Source organism: Bombyx mandarina, chromosome 12 (assembly GCF_030267445.1).
Source record: "Bombyx mandarina strain Sakado chromosome 12, ASM3026744v2".
In the NCBI taxonomy this organism is placed as follows: domain Eukaryota; kingdom Metazoa; phylum Arthropoda; class Insecta; order Lepidoptera; family Bombycidae; genus Bombyx; species Bombyx mandarina.
Genome location: NC_143219.1, coordinates 12,815,147 through 12,829,380, shown reverse-complemented (window position 1 = coordinate 12,829,380; position 14,234 = coordinate 12,815,147). Strand labels below are relative to the sequence as shown.

Below are 14,234 nucleotides of genomic sequence, written 5' to 3'. Positions count from 1 at the left end.
AAGTGGTTACTGGAGCCCATAGACATCTACAACTTAAACGCGCCACCCACCTTGAGATATAAGTTCTAAGATCTCAGTATAGTTACAACGGCCGCCCTACCCTTCCAACCGAAACGTATTACTGCTTCACGTCAGAAATAGGAAGGGTGGTGGTACCTACCCGCACGGACTCACAAGAGGTCCTACAACCAGTAATTGCCGCTATAGTTTTATTTTAACCCTACCTAATCGCTGGTAGCCTCAAGGCTATACCATCGACGCAAGGTGTAGTAGGTGGGCTCACGGGGCTCAACGCAAGAGGTCTTGCTAACATTAGCCCTAGAAAGAATAGTGCTTCGCTGAATCTACCATCGATATATAATCGTGACCTATGGCGAAGATACGGCAAGAAACTCAGCGGGGCTGTGTCTATGGGCTAGGGTGCTCGTCAAACACTTTATTAATTTTACGAGTTTGACTAAAACGGTGACCGGTCTTTAGAATGCCTAAAACCAGAGTCAGAATCGATCGAGAGGATTCAAAAGGACTGTACACTAAGTACCATTAACGTACAGAAAAAACCTACAATTTCTTGCTTTATATAAGCATTACAATGTGGATAACGTTTAACTAAGCTGGTCAAGCGTTACACGTCTGTAATATTCAATGTTCGCTTCGTCTGAGATTTTCCAAAGAGATTTAGCGATATGACCCACTTCCACATTCAACGCCATTAGGACCGAATATCCTCGTAAATCGAAAATTATCGTTCCTTCTGACGTATCGTGGATTATTTCAGATAACTTTATCTGACTGTAAATATTGAAAGGCTCAATAAAGGAAAAATAATCTCAGAACCTTGTAGTGCTCTCGAAGATTTGGTTTTAGTGAAAGAGTAATTCAAGGAAAGTATTAAAACCTGTTTTTTTTTAAATATTAAACACAATAAACCTTAATCAATTACAGCCGCAATTATTACCGCTTAATACAAGGAGGGTGGTAAGCCTCATCGCCATTTTGAATATAAAAAAAACATGGCGGCTGCTTGTTATTGCCTAATAATACAGGAGAAAATTCTAGCTTAAAGCCGTTAAATTTTACATTAATTTAATTATTAAAAAATTAAACTAAACTTAAAAATAAACAAAATATCTTTCAGTATTTTAGTGATAATCTAAAAGTTTACAAAACAGTGTTGTCGCGCAAGCCCCCATGCCAACAGCACCGTATTTTATTACTGGGTTGCGATAAAACAAGATTCTATAGATAAAAGTGTATTCACCTTTGCCCCAATAGAACCATGGGGGATAAAGCCCATGGCTGCGACGGTGTTTATCGCCAAAAGTAGCGTGGCGTACCGGCCCATTACGAAGCTGCGGACAAAGAAAATAAAATAATACAATATTCCATAACATAGTATAGTATTTGAATCCATTTTTCCCGCGTTTAAAGTATACTTAGTAATGGTAATGGTAATGTATGTCATAATGCCCCACTTTAGGCTGTTCTCAAAGTTCTCTATGCTTCTTCTAATGCAGTTTGAAAAGAGTATTTCGCCCTCAAAGGCAATAAAAGTTAATATCCTTTAAAAAATTGTGAGACTTTCAGCCTAGTTGCCATCCGCAGATTGCAATCAAACCCTTTCAACGTAGTAGCACAATAAGCGATAAAACCACAATATTAAATATCGTTTTAATTTTAATATTGGAATGTTTTTTCGCATAAGGTACAAGTGAACCGTGACATAACATCATTGTCCGATGTTTTTGTTGATAAAAACACACACATAATATTCAATCCCATTGTGAAACGCATGTGGGTGTGGACGGTATCGAGTGATCACGGCCGCGGCGGCGCCGTTTGATGAGCTCGAATTTTGAATGTAAATTAATTTGTAATTCAATTATTGTCTTTTTGTTTTTTTTTTTTCATACGATTCAACGCCACGGATAACAGATTAGATTATAATGAATTGTTCCTTGTTACTAAGCTACGCGAATTTAAGATTGTACCTATGCGAAGAAACTTTTTTTCGTAAAAATGATCTAATCAACTCGTGCGATTAGTGATGGCGGTTCTGTAAGTTTACCCGATCCGGTGGACCGAATGGTAAACATTCGACGTCGCCCTAAGCACGTTGTTACGGATCCTCCCGATCCATTAACGGTGCTTTTTGGTACCTCAAGCACCGTTCACAGTCCTCATCGAACCCGTCGCTTGCGACGAAGGGCTTGACGAGTAAATTAACCCAAAGACACAGCTGACTGAGTTTCACTGTTCTTGCTATGGCCAGCGTTGGCAACACTCCCGGTTTACGTCCTACACTCCATGCATACAATTGACAAATCGACCTCATGTCTCAATACGGGAGGCAGCATTCACGTTGTGATATCTATTGGCTCCGATAACCACTTAGGTAACACCACTGGAAAGTGAGCTCTTCAATATATCCTATAAACTTAGAAAAAAAAAGTATGTTATATGTGGACAATGGTTATACAATTATGATTTATATAAGAGATAAATTAATAGAAAACTTTTGTTTATGTAATTGCAATTATTATAACCAGTACATGAAACGTGGGTGAAAGCATATGAAGTATAAATTTAAAAGCATAATAAAATAGGATAAGGACTATACAATGCTTTCCTTCCGTGTTTCTGAGTGGGTAGGTACAAAACGTTCTCTGCTATCGGTGTACTTGAAGTTTACAAATAGGGATGCGATAATTTCGGATATAAATTCGGATATAAATATACAGAAGTGAAACGATTTCGGGTTCGAGGTTCGGTTCGGGTTTTTATGTATAACTTATAAGCTCTTCTTCTTAGTGGCACCCTTCATTGCTGAAGGTCGTGTCCTTGAAAAGCCTTTGAAAGCCTTGCCTTGAAAAGGCCTTTTGCACAGTCATCTTTCATTTCGTTAGGTTTTACTAACTTAACTTACAACCTAGCCTCATTAATTTTAAACGTTAGATTCACGTTTTTTTTTATAGGTATTTAGGATGGAATACGTATAGGAATAGAACTTAATTTGGTCAAGCTTGACATTCGTCTTTATTGATTGCAGTAATACAAATTGGAGCATCCAAATATGTGATCGAATAAGTAGGCAGCGGCTTGGCTCTGCCCCTGGCATTGCTGAAGTCCATGGGTGACGGTAACCACTCACCATCAGGTGGGCCGTATGCTCGACTGCCTACAAGGGCAATAACAAAAAGTAATAAATTGGACGTAAAAAAAGTAATAATTTACAAAATTTAAGTGAATTCTAAAAATATTGGACGTGAATTCGGATCGTGAATAATTTCGTAGTGATTTTTTACCATCGTTCATTTTTATTATTACTGATACCTATACCAGTTTTTGTACCAAACATTTCTAGATTTAAAACTAAATGAATCATTATAGGTGGATAGTTCTATAAAAAAAATCTGCACAGCTTATGCCTTGGATATTATGATCGGATATCCGAATTAGTCTCTTCCCTATTGTGAATGCATAATGTCAGCATGTTTAAACAGGACCGGTCTAGGGCATGCTGCTTGACAACGTGATCTGTACAGGACCTAGGTAGAGGACCTACACAGTGTCCATTCACTAACGTTCATTGAAGCTTTCTACGATCACAGAGCATAGAAATAATAGACGTGACACGAAAAAAAAATCTGAGTTGAAATTAGAAACTACATCTTGTAACATCTGCGGCTATAAATACTGCAGCGGGATGAAACACAATTTGTCATTTTTTATGTGATGTAATGATGTTTGGAAAATGTATCAGATCAAAGCGTCACTTTACAATCTTGGTCTGTAACTATCCTTAATCTACAGACGCACTTCTGCAACAGTTTCGTTGGTATGTTACGAAAAGATATATCCAGAAAACAATAGTATAATGAAATCGATTAGTAATTAATCAAACAAATATTAACAATTAGTGCGTTTTTATTAAATGAACCTAGTTATTTTGACAAAATGGCTCAATACAGCAGAGCGGGTTCACCTCACTGGACCCTGTAAGAATCACAAAGTAAACACCCATCCGACTTGAGATATAAGGCCAGATTAGGCAGGACAGTGTTATCAATCCGTGCGGACTCACATTACGTCAACAATTCCCTGCAACGTGATTTCTAAAAGCATTTATTCATATAAGTCTTAATAGAAATAATACTCTGTATTTCCGAAGCTAATAATCGTAAAACAAACAAATAAATGGTTTTAAAATGGAAACTCTAAAACGCTTGGGGTCAATTGGGGTCTATTCGTATTTAATTTTTTCGAGTCGTTTGTTTTAGATTTGATTAGAAGTTAAACTATTGCTATTAAAGGTTAATAATATTGCAATTTAAAGAATTCTTCGTGGCCTAACGTACCTACATATGTATATGTCACCCGGTTTACTTGTATCAAGCAATACGACTGTGCCTACGGTCAAATCCCGGAGGAGGCTACCAATTTTTACAATGCGATACGTACTTATGTGAACAAATTACTTCCAAGACGAAGGAATAATATCGTGTAAAAAAATCTAAGCAGCAGATTTTATCCTTTGCGTATTAACTCTACGATTAAGAGACGGACTTCAAGTCATAAGATGGGTGTCGGCATTCACTTATGTTTATAAGATTCGGTGACCATTTCACACCAGGAGAGCAGTGAGGTCTTTCGTCCTTCTACGTAATAACAAATTAAAAACAGGACGTAAGCACATTAACAGCACATTTTTTTACTGAGCTGGCTTATCTTAAAATACTAAAATACAGTATTGAACTCCTTCACACAAACTAGCTATTTGTTAATTAAATCCTATAGCGTTTCAAATCCTTTGCCTCTTAGCTCTCCCGCAAGTGTCTTTTGTTTCGCTCACTCTTGCATCCCTTTGCCAGATAAAAAAAATTGGGAACAAATCACGCACGGTCATCCGCCATAATTTAGGAATCCCTGTGTTATGGATACTAGAGACTGAGGAAAATACTTATATGCATTTAAATATATACACATATAGATAATAAATACCCAGATAAAGAACAAACAAATTTGTTCATCACACAAACTTTGTCCGATGTGGGGATCGAACCCAGGACCCTCGGCGCAACACTCAAGACCGCTAACTACTGCACCACCGACTCAGCTGGGGATGTTCTTTTATCATTCATAAAAATTTAATAATACCGCTTTTGACCGAACGAACACAATCCTTCCACGTTATCGGGCCATCAATCAATCGACGGGCCCGTTGATAAAATTCAGAAGGCACATCAACGCGAGAAAAGAAAAAGTAGTGACGTTATAAAAATGTTAAATTAATTGAGGGTAATAAAAAGTAATAGTTATTCTATGATGTAGGTCGGGCCGGGCACCTGCGCGGGCGCCGCGCGTGGGCCGACGGTCCGTTCCCGCCTCCGCTTTCCTTCATTCACACTGCTTTATGGATGCCCCGGTATTAAACGCAGAACATCATTACAACTTCCGACTCAATTATATTAATACAGCCTGTTTTATCGTAGTCTTTTTTTGTTTGTTTTGTTTTTGGAACGAAGTTCCTTATGGGACGATGCGGAGGGGTACCCTAACCGGGAAAAAAACGTCCGTAACGTAAGATTTTTATTAGTAATGCACACAGTGTACGATTTAACTTTGTAATAACGTACAAATTAGTAATGCACACAGTGTACGACAACTTTGTAATAGCGTACAAAAAATAACATATTTTTTATAATTCATTGACCACGATCTCAGAGCTTTCATTTGCCCAATACACTAACTCTTATGCAAACAACCGTGAATGAAGTGTACCACAATCAGTTCGCACGTTACCGAATGACCGTGGGGTGTTGCGAAACCTTCATTTTTATTTTCTTTATACCTCGAATGGAACTTAAAATTAATATTTTTATAATAAGGAACTTCTTTCCTATCATACCATACCATATTATGTATAGTTTAAAAATCAAAATTAAATTTTGTGTCCTAAAATAATACATACGATAAATTTTATGACTAACTGCACATCACTATTGATAATAATGAACAGCAATTTGCTCCTTCAAATGTAATTACTATTAATACGAAACTTCATGAGTGGACAAACGTCAAAACAGCCATCATAGCGTGCCGATGGTGTAAATTTCGACGAGAATAATAACGTGACGTGATGATAGTGTTCAGCCAATAACGATAGTCTTCTGTTGGAGTTTAGAGGATTGAACTTAGTTTGCAACTTTGTCTGTTACGATAAATGCTTTCGAATTTAATACGTTCCATGCTTCTTGCTTAGATTAGAAGTCCATTATAATTATCTGTAGGTGATTGGTTTTGCATCGGCAGTCATTTTCCAATACTGCATTACAGCATTTTCACTAATAAAGTCATAAAGTATGTCGGTACCTAACGTTAAGAAATTCAAAATACACACCTGAGGGAGTTCATATAGAGTCCCTTCTTTATTTCGCTGGAAAGTCGTGTTTTATGTAATTAACACCACAGTTGAAACAATATACATTTTATTGTTGTAGCGGTATAAGCAATTCTAAGTAACTATATTACATTAGTTACATATTAAACACATTATAAATTATTTTTACGTTTTAAATTTTTGGCGGTAAAAAGGTCCCGAGTCACAGACTATATTCTTTTTTCCACCTCTCGTGCGTTCCGGCTTACGCATCATAAAAATGTGCATTCTTAAAAGCCACACCCCTATCAATCTAAATTTGTTTTCCACGTTTTTAACATCGAAGTGTTCCGAGAATCGATCTTACGTCATAACATGTCCAATCTTTATTTATGATACGACAATGAAAAGAAATCTTTCTTCGATTGATACATAAAAACGTAAACAAACTAAGATATGATTTATATACAACATTAGATGGCATATAAAATATCGAGAAAACCAATGATATCAAAGTATTTATAATAATCATAGATAGGTAAAGTTTCTTTAACGGCCGTCTGGTGTAGTGGTAAGTGACATGGTCACTACACAAGGGGGTCGCGGGTTCGAATCCCGCCAAGGGAAGATATTTGTGTGATAAATATAAAATGTCTTTTCCAGGGTTATGTATGTATATTAAATATGTGTGTGTGTATAATAAAAATCTTACATTCATTTCCGTTATCTGGCACCTGTAACACAAGTTCTTTACGAACTTACCACGGGACCAGTTAACGTGGCGTGTTTGTTAGTAAATATTTATTATTATTATTTATTATTTTGTAGAAACTGTGTATTGTGTAGAATTTGAAACGAGTCCAAAAAAAACTGTGCACTATAACGATAGGTAAACATTAATGAATTAAACAAATACGATAAAATCAATCCAGAATTATTTTAATGGCGAACTACACGAAGATTAAAATTATGAATTTCTTTATAACAATTCGTTCAACACCTTAAGATGATAATGCCGAGTGCTAAGAACAATAATAATAAAAAAACAAACGTGTGGCACTCGGGAATTGCCGCGATAAAGCGATTGCATAGCATTTTATATCAACTTATGCAATTACAATTAGACAATGATAATTTAATATTAAAACAATAATAAAACAAGACCACGCTATATTAAACATTAATAAAAGCAAAACCTTAACTATCCCCTTCACACTCATAAGCTAGACCGCGCGAGAGAGAGATGGGCATTTCATGATGCGCATGCAGTGTGACGTCACGCCACGCGCTTATTCACAAGCATCACACAAGCGCAACGTGTGAATGTGTTGAACGCGAGTTACATGATAGGCGGAGTGAGGGGTGTTAGGTTTTTTTTTGTTACGGAATTTCATGATTCGATCGCCGCGCTCAAGGCCCGCGATAAAAGCTATGCTTAAAAAATATTAATAATTATTAAAATAAAAATCAAAAAAACACGAACAAAGTTTGATGCAAGTTCAAACTGCTAGGTGTTTTCTGAACGCGCTGAACCGTTCACTATTCTAACGCCATTCTCTTATCAATCGAACAGAATGATAAGTAAAAATGGGTTTTACAATGTTGAAAGTTGTAAGTAAACAATATTTCAATCGTTTTAGTGTAGGCAGCGTCCATTTGGTACATCAACGTAAGTGTATAACCAGTTTTGTGGCTGCGGGGGCGCCACTGCACTATAAAGTAATTCTAATTTTATATCGATTTGAGAGACGGAATCAGGAATTAGCTCTGGATTAATCTATCGGTCTTTTTTTATAAGTTTTCTAAATCAGTACATCTTACATTTGTGAAGCTACCGAATCTCAGCAATATTAATAGCTTTTTATTTTTTAAGCTATGCATAGCTTTAATCGCGGGCTTTGAGCACGGCGACCGAATCAAGACATTCCGTAACGAAAATAAAACCTAACACCCTCACTCCGCCTACCAACCACCACCGGATCGGAAACGTAAGCCACTAGGAAGATCCGGCGAGAAACTCAATAGGCTCATTAATAGTAATTACGGAGTAAAGTTAGAACAAAAAGTAATTTAAATAAAATACAATCAAACAATATTATAGAAATCTCCTGAAAATATACAAAAAAGACTTTCAAAAACAAGTCAGAAATGAATTATCGATACCAATATCTGCAGCCGTAAATTTGGGTATCAATTTTTGTCTAGACGTCTCAATCTTTATATTCGTAAGCAATTTCTTTCCCGTTTCCTAGAATTAAGGGTGAATAAAAATAATAACAGAAGCGTACTCACAAATATCTAAGTCTGGTTCGAATTTACGACAATTTCTTTAAAGTAGTTACCATATTCTTTAACTTATTTTAATAAAAAAATAAACGACTTGTCTCCCATTGACGGATACTACCTAAATGAGACTCTGTCGACAAGATCGAGGGAGATGCCCCGATACGACATCGGTGACCTTCTCGCGTGCTAGAGAGTTTGATTATCTCGTTTCGGTGTCAACTACTGTTATTACGGTGTTTCGCAATACTGCATCACGAGTGGTTCGATTGAATGTTTAAATCGGTATTCGAATGATTGAAGTATTCGAATTATTCTCTTATTTGGCTGTAATAAGATTGAAGAACACTTCTGGTTTCAATACTACGTTCCTCTAACGATTCCACGCGCTGTCAGCCAGTGTGGATCAGTGTGGAAAAAAGGTGGTACTCTTTACTGGTGGTAGGACCTCTTGTGGGTCCACGCGGGTGGGTACCACCACCCTGCTTATTTCTGCCGTGAAGCAGTAATGCGTTTCGGTTTGAAGGGTGGGGCAGCCGTTGTAACTATACGTGAGACCTTAGAACTTATATCTCAAGGTGAGTGGCGCATTTACGTTGTGGATGTCTATGGGCTCCAGTAACCACTCAACACCAGGTGGGCTGTGAGCTCGTCCACCCATCTAAACAATAAAAATAAAAAAGGACTGTTTACACACAAAAGTTTTTAATCAAAATATCAGTCTGCTATTATATATAACTACTTGGAGGCAAGTAAATTTACGCAATATCATTTATTTATTTATTTATTAAGTTGCACCAACAAAAGTTCATGGCAGATGTCACCTCAATTATAGGCGCAATCGACAGTGCATTAACAACAAAAATAAAAAAAAAATATATATAACTAAGATTTGATTACATTTGATTGATTGCTTAAGATTAATTTATATTTAATTGGGAAATGATCTGCGACAGATTATTCCTGTAAGTTGTGAGACTATTAGGAAAAACATCTGTATCACTTAAAATTAGTTCATCGCAATCGGACAACTCCGAAGGAACATTGACGGAGACCGCGCTACCGTGGACTTTATTGTAGTCCCAAAGGATTCTGTTTTATCATCATCATCATAATCGGTTATTCTAGCGTATCGGCGTAGCGGTCGTGGTCATGTAGAATCTTTGTTTATTAAAGCCTTGACAGCTGTTCTCCATAGTTCACGAACTGAGGACCGGCGCACGCACTTGTTAAGTGGGACTTAGTAATGATTTTCATACATTACTGTAAAAACCCTCATATTTTCACTTTTATTTTCAATTAAAATATCCAAACTATTTTCGGAGATCCTCACCGCAATTGAAAGTAGAATAGAATTAACTAGATATTTTTTTAATAAAACGTATTTGTATTCTCTCATCTCAAAATTGAATATCTTAAATGAAGTTATTAATCAAATAAAAATGTACGACCTTTCCATCTACTTAGGAGATAGGGAGACTATGAAACAAATCAAAGACAATCAGTTTTTTTTTCGCCGGCTTAAAACTTAGGGAAGTTTTTTTTTTTCGATTGTAGGCAGACGAGCTTACGGCCCACCTGATGGAGAGTGGTTACCGTCGCCCATGGACTTCAGCAATGCCAGGGGCAGAGCCAAGCCGCTGTCTACCGTACGTTATACTAGCAAACTATTCCCGTACCTAATAGTTGGTAGCCTAAGGGGTTATTCTAATTACGCGCGCACCGATAGCTTAGCTTACGGGCACAACCTGAGAGAATTGCTAACACTAGCCCTAGCAAGAGCAGTGCTTCGCTGAATCTACCACCGGATCCGAATTGTGACCCACTGGAAAGATCCGGTGGCAAACTCAGTGGATTAACTACCAGAGATACATATCGACGCTTGAAAGGCAAACGTGACTAAGCGACAATGCGTGAACTTTACAGTATACTAATTTAAAGTTGAAATACCTGAAAACAAAATTTATTTTAACGCATCCAGCTGTAGTAGAATCTAGCTAGTAGCTGTAGGATTGAAATGATTTTAATAGACCTAGAAATATATTTTTGCACATCGAATATGGTTATTGCCTATCATTTATGTACAAAGCAGTTATTGTTGCTTAGTCACTTTTGCCTTTCAAGCGTCGATATATTCACTGCGACTTGCAGTTTATGATGATAAAACGTGTACGATAAGCTCGCAAGCTCATTGATATTATATAGAGGCAGCACTTGATCCGGGATCCGGGATCGAAACACAAATTATTATCTTTCAATCTGTTCAAAATTCGACAGCCGTCTCTAGATGACAGATAACAGTTGTGTTTATTGATATACGCATGTCACGAAGCGTACATAGAATTTGGAATTGAACAAAAAAAAGTGTCTATTTAAATTTCAAAACGATATAACTGTGTAATTCTAAATAAAAATAAAAATAACAATTTTCAACATGATACATATCGAGGGGGGGCAACATTTTTGCAAACTTTATAGAAGAATCAATTAAACTTTTAATTTTAGAAAAAATATTATAACGCAAACACTTCTTCATCTATCTGAATGGCATAAACATAATTGAAGTTCAATTAAAAACATCAAATTGTTGATACTAATCTATATAATATATATAAAAATGAATTGCTGTTCGTTAGTCTCGCTATAACTCGAGAACGGCTGGACCGATTTGGCTGATTTTGGTCTTCAATTATTTGTGGAAGTCCAGAGAAGGCTTAAAAGGAAGATAATTATGAAAATGCTCGGAATTAAATAAAAATAACAATTTTGTTTTTCCATTTTTTTGTTTTAAGTTTATTTTATACAAAAGCTTAGGTCTTTTATTTATCAATTGAGGCAGTACGAAGTCTGCCGGGTCAGCTAGTACCAAATAAAATGGACCTTTAATTACAGAGATAAATGACTGTTGTAAGCGAAATGTCGCTTAAACCAAATAGCCTTTCACATTTCGATATGTACACTAATTTCTTTGTGCGGTAGTAATGTTTATGTCGTATCAATAAAACATTGTTACTTGTAATTTATTTAGAATTTTTTTTATTGCTTAGATGGGTGGACGAGCTCACAGCCCAACCTTGAGATATAAGTTCTAAGGTCTCAGTATAATATAGTTACGACGGCTGCCCCACCCTTCAAACCGAAACGCATTACTGTTTCACTGAATCCCGCTGAATCCCTATAAATACTCTAAATGAATTTCACGATGAAGGAATAACTATTTTTTATTGCTGAGATGGTTTGAAGATTTCCAGCTCATCTGGTGTTAAATGGTTACCGGGGCCCATAGGCATCAGCAACGTAAATGCCGCTACCCACCTTGAGACATGGGTTTTAAGTCTAAGTTTTATAGTACAATGGCTGCCCCACCCTACGAACCGAAACGAATTAACGAATTACTGTTTCACCGCAAAATATGCAGGGTGGTGGTACCTCCCAATAATTAAGGACTTTAATTTTTTTACGGATTTGACTTTTAATACAAGGTGTTATTAAATCGAGGGTTGAAAGACTATTTGATTTAAGCGACATTTCACTTATTACGTAAGCTTAAACTGTAACGATAAGATCTCGAGCGAAACTGTAAGAATAAATCAATACCAAAAAGCCATATTTGATTGGTGTGATTTACAACTTCATTTACTTCTGGAACACCGAAACACTTATACTCTTGTTTTTTTTAATTTTTTTTTATTGCTTAGATGCGTGGACGAGCTCACAGTCCACCTGGTGTTAAGTGGTTACTGGAGCCCATAGACATCTACAACGTAAATGCGCCACCCACCTTGAGATATAAGTTCTAAGGTCTCAAGTATAGTTACGACGGCTGCTCCACCCTTCAAACCGAAACGCATTACTGCTTCACGGCAGAAATAGACAGGGTGGTTGTACCTACCCGCGCTGACTCACAAGAGGTCGGTCCTACCACCAGTAATTACGCAAATTATAATTTTGCGGGTTTGATTTTTATTACACGATGTTATTCCTTCACCGTGAAAGTAAATCGTGAACATTTGTTGAGTACGTATTTCATTAGAAAAATTGCTACCCCCGCCTGGGATTCGAACACCGATGCATCGCTCAATACGAATGAACCGGACGTCTTATTCTTTAGGCCACGACGACTTCACGCTAGAACCTAAATAACAGGATGATAAATCAATGCAGGCTGCCGCTGCAACGCGCATGCCGAGCCGTCAGTAATGCGCATGTCTAGATTTTAGCTAGGTCCGGGAAAACTAGAGACGCCTGTCAATGGTATGATACAAAAACAGGACATTATCTACAATTGCATTTTAGGAGAGTCCTATGGAGTTCCCAGAGGAGTCCTATGAAATGTTATCGAATCGAGGCTTGGGAAAAGTCCTCGGCGATTAGCAGAAGTTCGGTTGTCCTTTTGGCATTGTTGGTGCCCATGAGTATTGCTGACTACTCACCATTACGTGACGTTTTAATCATTTAAGCGACTATTCACTATTACTTTTTTTTTTAACATAAGTATAACTTTTTTTGTCATTTATTTGCACCTTCATAAAGCACTCAGCTATCTTACGAATTTCAAGTATTTAGCTCATAAGGAAATCAGTTGAAAGTCAAATAAAAAATTCCATCTCCACATTCACACAACAAAGCGAGCTAATAAAAATGTTGTAAATAAAACCTAAGTTAAAAAAAAGCTTCTTCCAAATAACATACTTGCATTTCTCAAGCGCCACGTCTCCCAGGGCATTTGTAGGGTTTTTTTAAAACACAGTAATCCATTTTACAGAAATTATAAAGTTATTATTAACAATTCAAAGAAGTTTTATCTATTGCTTGCCGAATATATTATTATCCACAAACAATGGTTGAATAACGCGGGGTTAGACTTCAGTCACATCCGGAATACTTGCTGATACCAAGCGTCCAGGATGAAGACTGATGTGTCCCCGTAAATCGATGCAGCTTGCAGTTGCAACGCGCATGTCTGCACCGACAGAGCGCAGGACGCATGTCTAGGTTTTAGCTACGCCCGGGAAAGCTAGGGATGCCTAGGCGTGTTTGTCAAAGGTGTGGTATTGAAATAGCGCATTGTCTATTTATAGTGCATTTGAGGAAATAACTCTTGCTACACATTTTCCTATTCTGAAATGATCTCCACGCTTTTTTGTTGCTGACCAATAAACATCAGGTGATCATTACGCGGAAAAAGCGAGTTCCAAGAACCACTTATGACGTGGTTACTGTAGCCCAAGGACCACATAAAGTGAATAGAATCCCACAAACTGAGATAAGAAATTAAGCCTCAATTATAGCAAAAAGCTGTCTTAAGAAAAAATATTAGTAGGATGTTTATTTATTTTTTTTGGTTAGTATAACTTTTAAATATAATTTTATTTTCTTCGTATTTACTGGCACAGTCTTAAAACACTTAGCTACGTTACGAAATTCAAGTATTTAGCTCACAAGGAAATTAGTTTCAAATCAAATAAACAATTCCATCTCAACGAACACACTTCGGTAGGCAGCGGCCTGGCTCTGTCCCTGGCATGGCTGAAGTCCATGGGCGACGGTAACCACTCACCATCAGGTGGGC

At 37.0% G+C, this 14,234-nt stretch overlaps 1 protein-coding gene across 8 annotated transcripts in view; it reads right to left on the bottom strand.

Moving 5' to 3' along the window:
- 7B2 (Secretogranin_V domain-containing protein 7B2) overlaps window positions 1-14,234 on the bottom strand; it is a 72,430-nt gene that overhangs the window by 42,025 nt on the left and 16,171 nt on the right. For 7 of the 8 annotated variants that reach the window (XM_089732031.1, XM_089732036.1, XM_089732032.1 and 4 more), the window contains exon 2: window positions 1,262-1,352. In XM_089732031.1, coding sequence (XP_089588157.1) covers window positions 1,262-1,345 — 84 coding nt within the window. In that variant the 5' untranslated portion in view covers window positions 1,346-1,352. Of the gene's footprint in view, window positions 1-1,261; window positions 1,353-13,354; window positions 13,475-14,234 lie in introns of those variants that run through there. The other variant, XM_089732035.1, reaches the window with a different exon arrangement.